The 16439-nt window shown below is 36.5% G+C and overlaps 3 protein-coding genes across 4 annotated transcripts; all 3 read left to right on the forward strand.

The window, feature by feature from the left end:
- Positions 1-280: 280 nt before the first annotated feature.
- Positions 281-2243, forward strand: LOC135831643 (uncharacterized). Of its 2 annotated transcripts, none has more exons than XM_065344284.1 (4): positions 281-435; positions 648-752; positions 896-1350; positions 1435-2243. In XM_065344284.1, the coding sequence occupies exons 3-4, from the start codon at positions 904-906 to the stop codon at positions 2053-2055; spliced, it is 1068 nt and encodes a 355-aa protein (XP_065200356.1). In that variant the 5' UTR covers positions 281-435; positions 648-752; positions 896-903; the 3' UTR covers positions 2056-2243. The 2 variants fall into 2 exon arrangements, with proteins under 2 accessions (XP_065200356.1, XP_065200358.1); XM_065344286.1 differs by having other exon boundaries at positions 294-435; positions 614-752.
- Positions 2244-2669: 426 nt separating this feature from the next.
- On the forward strand, positions 2670-5120 carry LOC135831641 (uncharacterized). The gene is made up of 4 exons (XM_065344282.1): positions 2670-3013; positions 3139-3596; positions 3689-3760; positions 4410-5120. Exons 2-4 carry the CDS (start codon positions 3147-3149, stop codon positions 5118-5120), a joined length of 1233 nt encoding a protein of 410 aa, XP_065200354.1. The 5' UTR covers positions 2670-3013; positions 3139-3146.
- A 9275-nt stretch (positions 5121-14395) lies between these two features.
- LOC135831642 (uncharacterized) lies at positions 14396-16056 on the forward strand. Its single transcript, XM_065344283.1, has 3 exons — positions 14396-14631; positions 14739-15196; positions 15293-16056. The coding sequence occupies exons 2-3, from the start codon at positions 14759-14761 to the stop codon at positions 15968-15970; spliced, it is 1116 nt and encodes a 371-aa protein (XP_065200355.1). The 5' UTR covers positions 14396-14631; positions 14739-14758; the 3' UTR covers positions 15971-16056.
- The last annotated feature ends 383 nt before the right edge of the window (positions 16057-16439 follow it).

Below are 16439 nucleotides of genomic sequence, written 5' to 3' on the forward strand. Positions count from 1 at the left end.
TGTGGTGTTGAATTTCCATTTTGGCTTTTGGCAGACGATCGATTCTCGGAGCACCCTGTGTACGATACACACATACCCACTTTTCTTTCACGTATACATTTAGCACGTTGGTAGGGTACTGAAATAGGGGGTATGCTGATAGGCCGGCCATCTTTGTTCAACGAAACAAAGTTTTCGGGTGGAAACGTCGAGGGGGAAATGTTGATTTTCTAAATTCAAATTCACATTTCCCCCCCGACGTTTCCACCTGAAAACTTTGTTTTGTTGAACAAAGATGGCCGGCCTATCAGCATACCCCCTATTTCAGTACCCTAACGTTGGTCGTTGGACGTTGTTAGTGTGTGAGCAGAGTTCCTTCATTTATTCTGCATCATTCTGTGTTCCTCTTCCTGCGTAGTTTTGTTGACGACTTGGCATGCTCTTCTGTGTTTGTTGGTAAGTGCGGCTTTATACTAAAATTTTAGATTTATTGTCACTTTGTGATGTAATGAAATGAAATCTGTTCAAACAAAAGGACAGAAATCCTTCGACCATATTACATGGTCAAAACAGAAATCTTGACATTCTTGACGTTCGTGGCTCGGTTCTCCTGATTTTGTGTCTCTTTTGTCAGTTTTAGTGTACTTAAATGCATTTTGGGATTTCAGTTACACAGTCGCCACGCCGTAAGCAAATTTTCCACCGTGGTCATCACGCAGCTCATTCGGATTAGATATTATTGATTAGATAATCGGGCTATCTATTTGAAAGAAGTAAGTTCATCGGATATTCGAGTTCATAGACATACGTAATTCCAGTAGAGTAGTTGTTCAGTATCTAGTTATAATCGTTCTCAGATTGTCATATCTGATTACGTAAATAAATAACTAACGATCTTTCTTTTTGTTTCCTTAAGGTACCAGTATGTATGACAACGAAGGTATGTCGTCTGACGACGAAGCTGCCGGTCGTGCCACTATTCGTGTGAGTGTCGGCGAAGTCAACTTGATAGCGATTCTGGACAAACAATGCGCATTGAACGCCATACACAAGAAAATTCTCAACAAGATATGCGAACAAGACCGGTGTAAAAAAACATTCGACGATGGTGTAGATATCGAATTGGATATTATCATAGATGGACGTCCAGTGAAGACTTCGTTCCATGTTGTGGGTGGTCTTTACGCTGATATGATCTTGGGGAAAAAATTTTTCGTTGAGACCCAGGCGCATGTATATTTAGAACTGAAGCTGTTAGAATGGTCGTCTAAAAAAACCACGATCACCACTAATTTATTGCAGAACAATTATAGCAGAGCTGCGTCGAAAGCTAGGGAAAAATGGGAAAAAACAACAGATGAAGCGAAGGAAGTACGTTTAATTTTATAAACCATGCTATATGTTTCTGTACGATGTCTTCCGTGTTGGAATCATAATGATATGTTTCGTTTACAGAAACTTGTGGACGTTTTTGAGAAGTTTGGATTTACTGCACCAGCACCGCGAAAGGAAGATTCCGATGAAGAAGAAAATGAAGAGAAGACAGCTACGAAAACTTCCAAAGAGAAGAAGAATTCGTCGAAGAATAAGAAAAAATTTGTGAAATTCTTCATCGTACAAAAAGTGAAATGGGATAAAAGCAAAGGAAAATGTTCCGCGTATTATGGTGTGTCTTCTCCGCAAAAAAACGTTTCGTTCGTAACCGGTGAGAAATTGAATCCTAAGGAAAAGTCTGCCGAAGGTTACTATTTGGAAGCGCTCAGATATGCTTTTGAAACGGCCGATCAGAAGGATATCGATTATTTGCATGTAGTAGGAGAAGTTCAGAATTCATACGCGATTGAGCTTATGAAGAATTACAGAAGTGAATTAGACGGGGGCCAAATGTTTCATCAAGCTCAGCCTATCGGCCTTGATGCATGCGGCGATCTAGGCAATTATTACAATGCCTGTTTCGGTGTAGCGAAGTTTGAATATGTGAAGTTTGAATGTGTTTCCGATGACGACGAAACTTACGGTGAAATGATTCACCTTAGAAAGCTCGTTGATGATTTTATGAATAGAAATCCGAAGTAACGTCAAGTTTTATTTTGTATGTACCGATTAACTGCTCGTTTCATTGAGTATTTCGTTTTCGTATTGCTATTATTTTAAGATTTGAATTTATAATTTTGTGATTAAGTACGTTATTTTTTTATGTTCGTGCACAGGAATTACGAATCCGATATTCGTCTTATTAGTTGAATAAAAAAGGTTTCTTTCAAGTCGTGTAGATCATTATACCAAGTTGAGTCGAAGATGATAGGTTGAAGAAAATTTTTCGAAATCCGGAACAAGTTTCTTTATTGTTACTGCATCATTTCACTTCAAAAATTACATTAAACGTGTAAACTCTGGTCAAAAGTGGATAGTGGTAATTGATTCGAGGGGTCGAGTTCAGAATTAAAATTTCTCCTGGACGGTCCTAAAAAAAATTAAGAATAGAACTGGAAAAAAATTTTAGGTGGTGAAATTCAAAGCAAATCACCATTAATTATAGCTTTTTGTTTTCACCTGCTTTTCTCATTTTAATAAAAAGCCTGAAATTCATCAACTCGTCAAAAAAATCTTTCCATTTTCACGGATAAAATCAAAAGCTTGTCCTTCTTTCACAAAGGTAGGCAACTCAACTAACAATTATCACTTATGACTTATCAGAATTTAAACAAAAAAGCACGTGCGTCGGTGCGTGCATATTACAAACATTTTGCCTTTTTCTTGTCTTGTTACTTATTGCATAAAACTCAGCAGTTTCTGTTTTCTTTTTCGTATGTTTATTAGAAAAACTGAAAATCGTTCCGTTCTTCTGTTTGTTCGTCAGAGAGGCTCGTACAGTCGCCAGTTTTATGAGATAACTGATCAATTTTCGTGCTGATGTTGTGAAGTGGTCAATCAAAATTGCACTACTTTTACTTGATTCATTTACCAATTCTTTCAAATCATCATCGTCCGCTACTTCATAGTATTTCATTGTATAATTCCGCCATTCATGAAGGTATGTAGTCTGGTGCACATTTTATGCTCATTTTAACCATCAGTAATATCACTAGCATAAATTTCGACTGTTCTTTTTAAGGAATTTGTTTCACGTCGAAATTATCACATTCCTTATTGTTCTAGATTTCGCGATGTCTATGATGGCTGATGATTTGGAATGCGAAGTACAGCCAATCGTTCGTGCAGCAATTTATGTGAAAATCGGAGATATCAACGTTACAGCAATATTGGACGAAACTTGTGTAATTAATGCTGTACACAAGAAAGTATTCAAACGAATTTGTTTGCAAGACAACGACTGTGTATCATACAACGAAGCTGAAAATATCGAATTGAATTTCACCATCGATGGAAGGCCAACGGTGGCGGTGTTTCGCGTTTTAGCAAACCTTTATGCAGATATGACCTTAGGACAAGAATTCTTCCAGTCTGTAAAAGCTCATATCCATTTGGAATTAAGATTATTGAAATGGTCCTATCAGGATGAATTGGTGATAACCGACATGGTCGAAGATGACGCCAATTTCAGAGCTTTATCGGGCGGTAGCGATGCTTTTGATGAAGTCAAGTCGTCGGAAAAAGTATAAATTTCATTTACTAATACCCGTTGTTCGGTTATTTTTAGCAGCATCGTAATCAAGTTCTGATTTTATATGTATTATCATTTCTACAGGAAACGGAAACTGGCGAGCCGATTGCCGAACCTGGCGGCAAAAAAAAGAAGAAAAAGAAAAAGAAGAAATCAAAGAAAACCAGGGATGTCTAGCTAGCCAATAGCCATTAGCCATTAGCCGTTAGCTTATTGAATTTTTGACGTTTAGCCATTAGCCATTAGCCAGCCAATCAACAAAATTTTTAGCCATTAGCCAGCTTTAGCCAATTGATTTTGGCTAAAAATGATTGGCTAAAATTGAAAATAAATAGGTGAGTAAATGGGTTTCCTGTGAGTAAAAGAAATAAAAATAAAAATTTTTAAATTCGTAATAAAAAAATCAAAAATAAAAGACCAAAAAAGTAGTTTGACATTGGCGGATCCGAGGTTCTTTTTTTAAATTTTTTTTCAACGATCGTTGTTTTTCTAATTTCTAGAAAATAAATGAGAAATCAGTTTATGACTATAATCAAATAATGCCTGAATGCGAATAATTGTGATTCACATTTGTGAAATAATAATTATTTCCTAAAACTAGAAATAATATCTATAATGGGAATGTGCTCATTTAGAGGAGTGTTTAGAGGGGTCACTCGATTTTTGAAAAATTAGCCAGCTAATAGCCAGCCAATAGCCAGCCAATGAAGAGACATTAGCCAATAGCCGTTAGCTTAGCCAAAGCTCTAAATTTTTCTAGCTTTAGCCGTTAGCTTTAGCCAATCCCATTGGCTAGACATCCCTGAAGAAAACTGTTCCTGAAAGCGAAGTAAATAATTACGCTCCGTCCACTTCATCGGCTGCAGCTTCCCTCAGTAACGATTTGCAACAGTTAACATTAGGTGGCAGTAAAGCATCGACGAAAGGTTCCAAGAAAGATAAATTCGTCAAAATATTTATTGCTGAGCGCGAGCTGTGGGATATGTTGAGTGGAGAATGCTTGGCGTACTACGCGATATATTCTTCGCAAAAGAAAATCTCTTTTGTAACGGGTGAAGTATTAGAGCGTAAGGAAAAAACCCCGTTGGGCTTCCATATGGAAGCGTTTCATAATGCATTTGGAGAAGCGGAAGAACATAAGATCAAGCATTTACATTTACTGTCGGAAAACGAAGAAGCTATTCGATTGATGAAAGAGCATCAAAAAAAATATGAAGAAGACGGTGATATGGAACCTGAGCAGTATCCTCGAGCTAATCTGTATTATCCAGACGATTTGATCAATTATTATACTGCCTGCTATGGTATCCCTGGATATGAATCCTTGAAATTTGAGTACGTTTCTTTTGAAGACGAAACTTACGAAGAAATGGTTCACGCCAGAGAACTTATTGAAGAATACATGGAAAATATGTTACTAGAACGAAGTGATATAACAATCGTTTTAATTACTTTATTAACACGAGAACAAATTATTTACATCATAACGAACTTATATTCGAAAAAGAACATCTAACGTACTACGAAAACGTGAACGTCAGTGTAACCAACTAAAACTAACTTACAGTGTTACCATACAATTAACACCCTTCCTCAATTTAGGTTCTTTAGAATTAAATTAAACCTAAATTGCTACGAAAAAATTTGAACTTTGTAAGGCTCAAAGCCTTCGTAAATACATCAGCTAACTGATTACCACTATCGATAGGTTTAAGGATAAATATACCATTGCTAATGTATTCTTTAACAAACTTAAAACGAGTATCTATGTGTTTCCTACGTTTAACGGAGGTACATTTACGATCAGTTAAAATAGAAATCGCGCCTTCATTATCCTCATAAATAGGTACAGGAGTACAATCTACTTTAAAATCTTTCACAAGTTCAATAATCCACAACAAGTGATCATTGATCAAATTCGAAACAGCAATGATCTCCGCATCAGTACTTGACATCGACACTGACTTCTGTTTCACAGTTCGCCACATCATCAAATTTCCATGAAATTTCACACAGTAACCTGTTACCGAACGACGATCGTTAGCATCGTTTGCCCAGTCAGCGTCAACATAACTTTCCACCACACTATTGTTTTCTTCAGCACATTTCGAAATTCGAAATTTCATATCTACCGTACTAATCAGATATTTGAGTATCTGCTGAAGATGTTTATAATGTGTTTCAGAAAAAGCGTTTTGAAATTGGCTTAAATAATTCACTGCGAAGCAGATGTCAGGACGAGTGCCTACAGAAACAAACAAAAGAGCACCGATAATATTACGATAAGGTAAATTACATTCATCGTCTTCAGCTTTGGATAGCTGTATTTTTGGTTGAATCGGCAAATTACACGGGGTCGCATTTTCAAGACCGAATCTAGAGATAATTTTCTTAATAAAATTACTCTGATCTAAATACATAGTACCGTTATCAATATTATACTCAATATTAATTCCTAAGAAAGTCTTAACTTTACCTAGGTCTACAATATCGAATCTCTTGGACAAACTACATTTCACTTTATCAATGATATCTTGCCGTTTACAAATTATAAGAATATCATCTACGTAAATAAGAATAAACACAAGAATAATACCCACGAGCTTGTAATATAAACATGGATCATTTTCAGATCTCACAAAACCGAGGTCAATTACAACATATTCGTCAAACGTCTTATTAAACGTTTTAGAAGCGATGTCAAGGCCATAAATTGCCATATTTAGCAAACACACTTTCCTTTTACCATCAACTTCAAAACCGGGGGGTTGTTCTAGAAACACTTTATCCTTTAATTTACCGTGCAGAAACGCGTTTTTAATATCCATCTGATCGATAATTAGCCCTTCCTCAACTGCAATAATTAGCACACAACGAATCGTAACGGTATTCGCGACAGGAGCGTAAACATTCTCATCCGCACCAGTCCAATCCCAACCAGCTGCGACTAATCTCGCCTTACGCTTACCATCATCCTTTACTCGCAAAATCCATTTAGATTTAATCACCTTCGTGTCATTTGGCCTATCTACAAGCGTCCAAACGTTATGTTTCTTCATGCTACGAAGTTCATCCAATTGAGCTTCTTTCCAGCTCTCATCAATCTCGACATGATTAGATACACATAACAACGCTTCACACACATTCATGCTTACCTCATAGTCCTCTAAATACTTAGGTTTGCGACGTAAACGATTACCTGTTATCACCGGAGATTCAACAGAGGAATTAATGTCAGCTGACTGTCCAGACTGACCCTTCGATAAAGACGAATCTACAATAGAAGGAACTTCATTATTTACCGAACGCTGAGAAATTTCAGTTAACAAAGGAACAATATCCTTATACATGATACTTTCATCGAAATTAACATCTCGCCCAATCACTATACAATCGTCATCTAAATCCCATAAACGATATCCTTGAGGTGCATATCCCAACATAATACATTTCCTACTCTTCACATCGAACTTCTTACGCTTTTCTTTTGGTATGTGATTATACGCAAGACAACCAAATTTACGTAACTTCGAATAATCAGGTTTTCTACCATACCATTTTTCCGCAGGAATAATACTATTATCACGAGTCGGACAACGATTTAAAATGAAAGTAGCGCATCGAATAGCCTCAGACCAAAACTCCTTTGGTAAACCACTCTCAGATAAAATACACAAAGCCTTTTCTTCGAGCGAGCGATTCAATCTCTCCGCCATACCGTTTGACTGAGGACAATAAACGACAGTCTTCTGATTTTCAGTACCTTTCTCTTTCAGTAAATTTGATAACTCTTTAGACGTATACTCTTTACCATTATCACTACGAAAACGCTTAATTTTGGTACCAAAATGATTTTCAGCCATAGCTGCAAACTCACGAAACTTTTCTACCACTTCCGATTTCGAAACGATAGGAAAAACAGCACAAAAATGTGTACTATCATCTAAAAAAGTCACAAAATACTTTTCACCGTCAATACCTGGTACTTCGGCCGAACATACATCAGAAACAACCAAATCAAGCGGCCTTTTTGAAAATACATCACGTGGTTCATGCGGCAACTTCGTCTGTTTACCCATTTTACAATCACCACACATGTACTTAGAATCATTCATACTACAATCGAGATACTTCTCTGACTTGAGATGCCGAATCGATTCAACATTTAGATGCCCTAAGCGACTATGGATAGTTTTATACTCGACAATATTACATTCAACGATATCACTTTCTAAAGGTACACGTTTCAATAAATCTAGAATATAAAGCTTACCCTTACGAATAGCCATATAGATAACATTACCATCTTTATCTAGTATATCTGCTTTGGTCGCATAGAAAACAGTACGAAAACCTTTATCAGCCATCAGAGGAACAGATAGTAAATTATGACGGAAAGTTGGCACGTAACGAACGTTCTGTAGTATAACATGCTTCGTTTCAATTGTACCGATGCCGACAACTTTACTCTTCCCCTCGTTATCAGCTAAGGAAACTTCGGTTGGTTCTTTCAGATCGATGAGTTTCGTAAACAGAGATTTTTGCTTGCACATGTGATCTGTTGCTCCACTGTCTAACACGAAGATGATGGAATTCAAATCTTGTTCAGCAACATTTACCTCACTTTGAACGTTTTCCATTTCCGAAGAAGAAGAAGATTCAACAATCCACGCGAACTGCTGAGATTGAGATTGTTTTGGCTGCACAACACACGAACTCGATTTTTTTGCTTTCTTTTCACAGTCTTTGGACATATGACCCTTTTCACCGCAAAAATTACAACAAAACGGAAACTTCTTTCTGGGCTTCTTCTTCTTGTTTTCGGATACAAATGCCGTCGTTTCGGGATTTTTCTTGGTAACCGGCGCTTTACCTACGTTACCTTCTCTTTTCTTAATATCGTAATCGAGAAGAACACCACGTAGACCCTCTAAGGTTAGGTTCAGAGATGGCGCGATTCCGATTTTTTTAAGGAGTCGTGAGAATCGCATGAATCCGATTCCGGAATCGGATTCCATTTTCGATTCACCTGACAGATGAATCGAAAAATGTGAAATCTGACTCTTTTCAAGCAGGAATCGCAAATGTAATATGATTCGCGATTCCGGTAATTTGATTCTCGCGACTCCGATATTTCGATTCTCGCGACTCCGATATTTTGATTCTCGCGACTCCGATATTTCGATTCTCGCAACTCCTCATTACGATTCTCACGACTCCTCATTACGATTCTCTAGACTCTCACAATGAACGAAATCACCCAAATTCAATTGAAAAGCACAAATACAAAAAAGTGTAATTTTCATAAATATTCTTTTATCTAATTTTTGCCGGTTGGCGCTGAAAAGTGGTTGTGAAAGTGAATCTGAATGATGAATTTAGAATTTATCATTGTTTTACTAATAACATGGTGAGTTGAAAATTTTACATAAATGATTTTAGTTTAGTTGCCTTGTTCAAACTTGTTTTACTACTTTGCACTTTCTATATATTCCACAGGAGAACAAAAATTCTTCTTCAGCATCATCCTCAGGAAAGGAAAAACCTCGGAAAAGCAACAGCAAAGAAAAAAGAAACACCCTTCCAAAATTCTTCATAAAATGTAAGCTTCTGTAAAATTGCATTAATCACTTCTGATAGTAGGTACTGTACCTACTATCAGAAGTGATTAATGCAATTTTACAGAAGCTTACATTTTATGAAGAATTTTGGAAGGGTGTTTCTTTTTTCTTTGCTGTTGCTTTTCCGAGGTTTTTCCTTTCCTGAGGATGATGCTGAAGTAGAATTTTTGTTCTCCTGTGGAATATATAGAAAGCAGCGTTGTTGCGATTCGAGTCGCGTAAAGAATCGCTAATAGAACCGCGGAGCCGCGGTTCCGATCCGCGGCTCTTTCGCGATTCTCTCATTACAAGAATCGCAAAACACAATTTTGCGGTTCTCTGCATTTGCGGCTCCCAAATTTTCAAGATTACGCCAAATAAATGTGAAATTTTACAGTTGACTTCTTCAATTTTTCCCCTAATAGTCCGGCATATGACAATAGGAGTAATTGCACCCCCCGCCGATCCTCTGGGACAACTTTTTTCTTAAAGGGGACATCCCAAGGAACATTTTAAAGCAAACTTGCAAAAAAAAAAGTTGGTCTGACTTACAAAACGAAGGCCATTTTGATTGACAGGTCAGCCGAAATCGCAGATTGTGCGTTTTAACATAGGACTTGCACGAAATTTTTCAAACCATACAAAGAAAGATCGAAAGATCATGCAAAAATTGACCACCTGTCAAAATTCTAAAGTGGGTTTTTCGATTTTTGGTGAATGTTTGAACATCCAAATTAGGCCAAAAATGAGGGAAAAAATCAAAATTTTACCAAATTGACCGAGAAAGCTGAAATTTGGCCTTACTTACAAAATGGCGGCCATTTTGATTGACAGGTCAGCCGAAATCGCAGATTTTGCGTTTCAACATAGGACTTGCACGAACTTTTTCAAACATTATAAAAGTAGATCGAAAGATCATGCAAAAATTTATCACCTGTAAAAATTTCAAGCGCTAAAGTGCGTTTTTTGATTTTTGGTGAATTTTTGAAAATCGAATTCAGGCCAAAAATGAGGAAAAAAATCAAAATTTTACCAAATTGACCAAGAAAGCTGAAATTTGGGATATACCCTATTTTCGACATGCCAAATCGATTGGAAACGGTTTCAACACGTTTCGAGCAGTTCTGGAGCCTCCAGCACATTTTTGAAACTCGAAATTCCCACAAAATTCCATCAAATTGGAGTTGTACAGCTGGAATTTATTCTAAAAAGTAACTTCAATACGCTTCGAAATACTGCAGGTGAATTTCAAGTCGTTTTGGAGCCTCCAGCGACTTTTTGAAAATTCCTGAAGCCTCCAGCAGATTTTTGAAACTTTAAATTTTCACTAAATTTCATCAATTGGAAATGGAGAAAGCTGAAATCTACTCTACACTCCAATTTTAACAACCTCTGAAGACGACTTCAGGTGTGTTCAAGTAATTTTAGGGCCTCCAGCGACTTTTTTTGAAAATTACTGGAGCCTCCAGCAGATTTTTGAAACATTAAATTTTCACAAAATTTCATGAAATGGAGATGGAAAGCTGAAATTTACTCTACACTCCAATTTTAACACCCTCTGAAAACGACTTCAGGTGGGTTCAAGTCATTTTAGGGCCTCGAGCGACTTTTATGAAAATTACTCGAGCCTCCAGTAGATTTTTGAAACTTGAAATGTCTCCAACATTAATTTATCAAATGGAGTTGGCAAGCTGAAATTTACTTCGCAGACTACATGGTGGTTTCAAATGGTTTTGAAGCTTCCAGCTACTTTTAGGAAATTTCACTTTTCCAAAAAAACGTCATACAACCTTTCAAAAAGTTGCAGAAGGCTCCAAAACGACTTGAAATTCACCATCAGTCAACTTCGTAGCGTATTAAAATCAGTTTGCAGAATGAATTTCGACTGCCCATCTTGGTTTGATGAAATTTTGGGGAAATTTCAAGTTTAAAAAATCTACTGGAGGCTCCAATAATTTTCAAAAAATGCGTTGGAGGCTCTAAAATGACTTGAAATTTACCTGCAGTACTTCGTAGCGTATTGAAATTAGTTTTTAGAATAAATTTTAGCTTTTCAACTCCAATTTGATGGAATTTTGTGAGAATTTCGAGTTTAAAAAATCGGCTGGAGGCTCCAGAATTGCTCAAAACGGGTTGAAACCGTTTCCAAAATTCCAATCGATTTGTTTTTTTTGGGGGGGAGGGGGGGATTCTTCAACAAATAATGTGAATGAAAAAAGCATCATTTTTTCGAATATGTGTGAAACTGCTGAATTGAAAAATCAGTGCCTCACTTACATTTACAGATATTATTTGTAATATTCCTGAATTCATTGAAAAACAAAATACAGCTACAGAACAACAGAATGTATTTTCATTTTTCAATTTATTTTATTTCTTGCTTTTTAATTAGGTACCAGTACAGACGAGCCTTTATATTTATTTACTAATGTTTGTTAGAATGTTCATTTTCATTTCATCTTCAATGCTTCATTTTTATGAAATTTAAGGAGTTGTGATGGGAATCTGGCTGGAGTCGTGAGAGGAATCTGGTTGGAGTCGTGAGAGGATCCTAAGATGAGTCGTGAGTGGAATCTGAATCGGAGTCGCGAAAGGAATCGGAATCGAAAATTACGATTCGGATTCGGATTCCTATATCTGGCGAATCTGATAAGCGGAATCGGGACTCAAAATTTTGTGGAATCACACCATTTGGAATCCGATTCTCAAGCTCCTGGAATCGCGCCAACTCTGGTTAGGTTGCTACCCGGTTTCCCTATTTCACCAAACGTTGCAATTAAGCCATCGAATTCAGCTGGTAATGTAGCTATGAGTGTCGCTACCGCATCAAGTTCTTCATCGTTCATGTTTGCTTTCGCGGATCTTATCTCATTTAAAGTGGCTTCAAATTCGGATAAATGATCCTCCATAGACGACTTGCCATCGTATTGCAGATTACTCATTTTACGTTTAGCATAAGCGAGCTGTAAGTACGACTTCCGTTCGAAATTTTTCAACAGTCCGTTCCAAATGTCACGTGCAATTGTCTTATCTCGAGCATATGACAGATGCGTGTTGGCGAGTAGCTCTACGAGTATACGTACTGTTTCGTCGTTCTTGGAAATCCAATCATCTGTACGATCTTTAACTGCTGGTGGATTTGTGGTTACATACGTATCTAGCTTTTGAGCTTTAAGCTCCGCTAGCACCCTTAATTTCCAGCAAGAAAAATTCTTTCCATCGAACTGCGCGATACGTGACACACGAACTGTATTATTTGAAGACATATTCAAAATATTACTTCCGAACGAAAAAATAATCACTTCCTTGGGCTGCTGGGCCCATAACCATTGTTACTAGAACGAAGTGATATAACAATCGTTTTAATTACTTTATTAACACGAGAACAAATTATTTACATCATAACGAACTTATATTCGAAAAAGAACATCTAACGTACTACGAAAACGTGAACGTCAGTGTAACCAACTAAAACTAACTTACAGTGTTACCATACAATTAACAAAATACTCCGATGTAACTCCGAATTTTACGCGCGTCTAGAGTCTGAAGGGCTACGAAACGTTCCCGCCAATCACAGCGCAGAGGGGCGGTTCTATGGACTTGCAAATTTTTTCAGTTTTTATTTTTCGTTGAAAATACGATATAATAAAGAGCTTTTTCGATTTTACTAATTAAAACAGAAAATTAAACGACTTTTTTCTTCAAATTGGTTGGTAATCTAATCTTTAACCTACGTACGACAGTACTGTAACTTTACATTTACAACTTTACTGAATGAATACCAAATAGGAAAAGTCATTCTTGTTTTCATTTCAAATCCATCATAATTTATGATAATTACATCAATAAAAGCAATAGAGATCGATAACTTCAAAAAGAAATACTTTGCAGTTGGAGCCAGTGAAAATGAATGTACAGATACATACAGATAGCTAGCTGCATAACTAGCGTGAGCCTACGTACTTATCTCTAGACTCTATCTATTATTAGATACCAGATTTTACTCATTGATTTTCATTTTTCTCCGCTGAAATGTCAAGTATTGAATTTACTGATGAGATCTTATTACTTTGTAAAAATAGTAAAAATACATGAGTGTGTGATAACTGATAGTTCTTTCTTATCAGATTACTTCATTCTTGCCAGGGAATGCCGGTGCTGAATGATAAAGTTAATCTGAATAGCTACCTAGGACTTGTACGTACTTTATTTCTGCATTGCGACAGTGTTTTATTTAAAATAATATGCAAAACGTCCATTTATACCTAAATTACATTGTTTAATGTTTTTTCAATATTGTGAGAATGAATACAACACTTGAACGTCAGTGATAACGGTGATAAACATAACGCTGCGCTGTGATTGGCGGGAACGTTTCGTAGCCCGTCAGACTCTAGACGCGCGTCCGAATTTTTCCGTTTTTACATTTTTGCGGGTGTTTATTTTGATAATTATGTATTTATTCATCAGTATACTTTTTTTTACTGTCGTTACTTTCTTCAGATTTCGATATTAGTTGAATGGGAGGTGTGAGAGAAGTGGTTAGCGGGTGTTTATATAGCTGGTAGTCTCTTATGAATTCTACATACATAATTTCATTTCTATAAAAGGATCTGGGATCGAGCCGAGAGCCGTCATATTGTTGGTGGCTAGATACTCATTTGAATGTGTGCATATCTTTACCTAGTAGGTATAATCTGTAAATAAATGGAATAGAGACTTGAGAGTATGAAAATTATGGTTGTGTTTTTCATGCTGATTAACATTGTTTTTGAATTCAGATTTTATGCAAGCTGTCTATGGAATATTTAAAATGAGTACTTTTATGTTGTCACTTGTTTGATGCACAGAAAATTTCTTAGTGCTTACAAATCTTTCTTTTTCAATTACTTACTTTACTCAGTCTTACTTCTAAAATCTTACAAATAGGTACAAAACTCGAAGACGATAGATTTCTGATTTCTGCGTTGTTTTGCTTGTGGATCACAATTTTTATTGAGGTATTATTTTGAACATTGTCGTTTGTGATCGTACATCTTGACGAATTTTGTAGAACAATATTTTGAAACATATTAAAACAATAATGAAAAAATTCGCCGTATTTCTTAGTAAGGTAGATTATTACTACCAAAAACAAAATTTGACAGCGGAAACAAAATTATTTCATCTGAAACGTCTATGGCCGACGCCTTCTTTCTTCACGTAGGCAACTCAATCAACAACGTATGAGATTCTTTATTCAGTTTATTCTCTTCCCCGCGTACCACGCGGTTACTCCTAATTCTCATCATTTTCACTTCCTAACCAGTTGTTCTCTGCATTCTGCATCTGCATAATTATCTAGGTTTTGTTTTCTTCGTGTTTTAAGAAGTGTGTATTCGCCTTCGTCAATTCGTTTTGAGAAGCATTTTGTTTAGAAAAGAGGTATGTAGTATGTCAAATATATCTATGTAATGTACTGTACACTGATTCCATTGTATGCAATTATGTTATTTATGTTGGATACATCATTAATTTTTCATTTATTTCAGATTTTGCATTGTTGTTGGAAATGGCTGATTCACATTGCGAAATGGAACCGGTCGTTAGCGCCGCAATTATCGTGAAAATCAATAGTACCAATGTAACAGCAATTCTAGACGATACCTGTACGATCAACGCCATTCATAAAAAAGTTTTCAAACGAATTTGTTCGCAAGACGAGGCTGGCAATACGTATGACGAAGTTGAAAATATTGATTTGGATTTCACTATCGATGGACGCTCAGTCACAGCTGTGTTTCGTGTTATGGGAAATTTGAACTCTGATATGATCTTGGGAAAAGAATTCTTCCGGTCAGTGAAAGCTCGTATCCATTCGGAACAAAGATTATTAAAGTGGTCCTATCAGGAAGAAGTGACGACCAACATCGTTGAAAACGATGCCAATTTCAGAGCTGTATCATCGGGTGGTAGCGATGCTTTCAATGAAGCCAAGTCGTCGGAAAAGGTATTTAAATTAGATTTATAATAAATCTCGTCCGTTTTTTAGCAGCACCGTAATCAAGTTCTGCGTTTATACATACATATACTATCATTTCTACAGGAAATTGGAACTGGCGAGCAGAATGCCGAACCTGAAGGGGGAAAAAAGAAAAAAAACTCGAAGAAAACTGACTGTGAAAGCGAAATAGATAATTACGCTCCGTCCACTTCATCGGCTGCAGCTTCTATCAGTAACGATTTGCAACTGTTAACATTAGGTAGCAGTAAAGCATCGACAAAAAGTTTCAAGAAAGATAAATTTGTTAAAATATTTATTGCTGAGCGCGAGCTGTGGGATATATTGAGTGGAGAATGCTTGGCGTACTACGCGATATATTCTTCGCAGAAGAAAATCACTATTGTAACGGGTGAAGTAATGAAGCGTAAGGAGAAAACGGCGTTGGGTTTCCATTTGGAAGCATTTCATAATGCATTTGGAGAAGCAGAAGAGCGTGGAATAAAGCATTTACATTTACTGTCAGAAAATGAAACTGCCATTCGATTGATGAAGGAGCATCAAAAAAAATATGAAAAACACGGTGAAATAGAACCTGAACAGTATCCTGGAGGTAATCTGTATTATCCAGACGATTTGGTCAATTATTACACTGCCTGCCTTCATATTCCTCAATTTGAATCCTTGAAATTTGAGTACGTTTCTTCTAAAGACGAAACTTATGAAGAATTGGTCCACGCCAGAGAACTTCTTAAAGAATACGTGGCAAATACCCCGATGTAATGTAACTCCGAATTTTTCAGTTAACAAGGCTATTTCCTTATTCTGTTAATTGTATTTTTTTCAATACATTTTTTCTATTGCCGTTACTTTCTTTAGATTTTGACATTAGTTGAAGGAGAGGTGTCAGAGAAGTGATTAGCAGTGTGATGGTGTTTATAGTTGAAGTTGGTGGCTTGGTAGAGACATGGTGCAAGTCTTTACTTGCAATCTGTAAATAAATGCAGAGTTTGAAAAATGCGATTCGATTCTATTGTTGTATTTTTCATACTGATTTTAAATTTGAATCTACCATTGTTTTTTAATGCAGATTTCATGCAAGTCGACTATCAAATAATTAAAAGGAGTACCTACTCCCAAATATTGTCACTTGTCTCATGTCTGATGCACAGAAAAGTTCATCATTGATACAAATCTTTTTTCTCTCAACCACATTTCCCTTTAATACAGATACCTAAGGTGCAATACCGAC

Source organism: Planococcus citri, chromosome 1, assembly GCF_950023065.1.
Source record: "Planococcus citri chromosome 1, ihPlaCitr1.1, whole genome shotgun sequence".
Taxonomy (NCBI): domain Eukaryota; kingdom Metazoa; phylum Arthropoda; class Insecta; order Hemiptera; family Pseudococcidae; genus Planococcus; species Planococcus citri.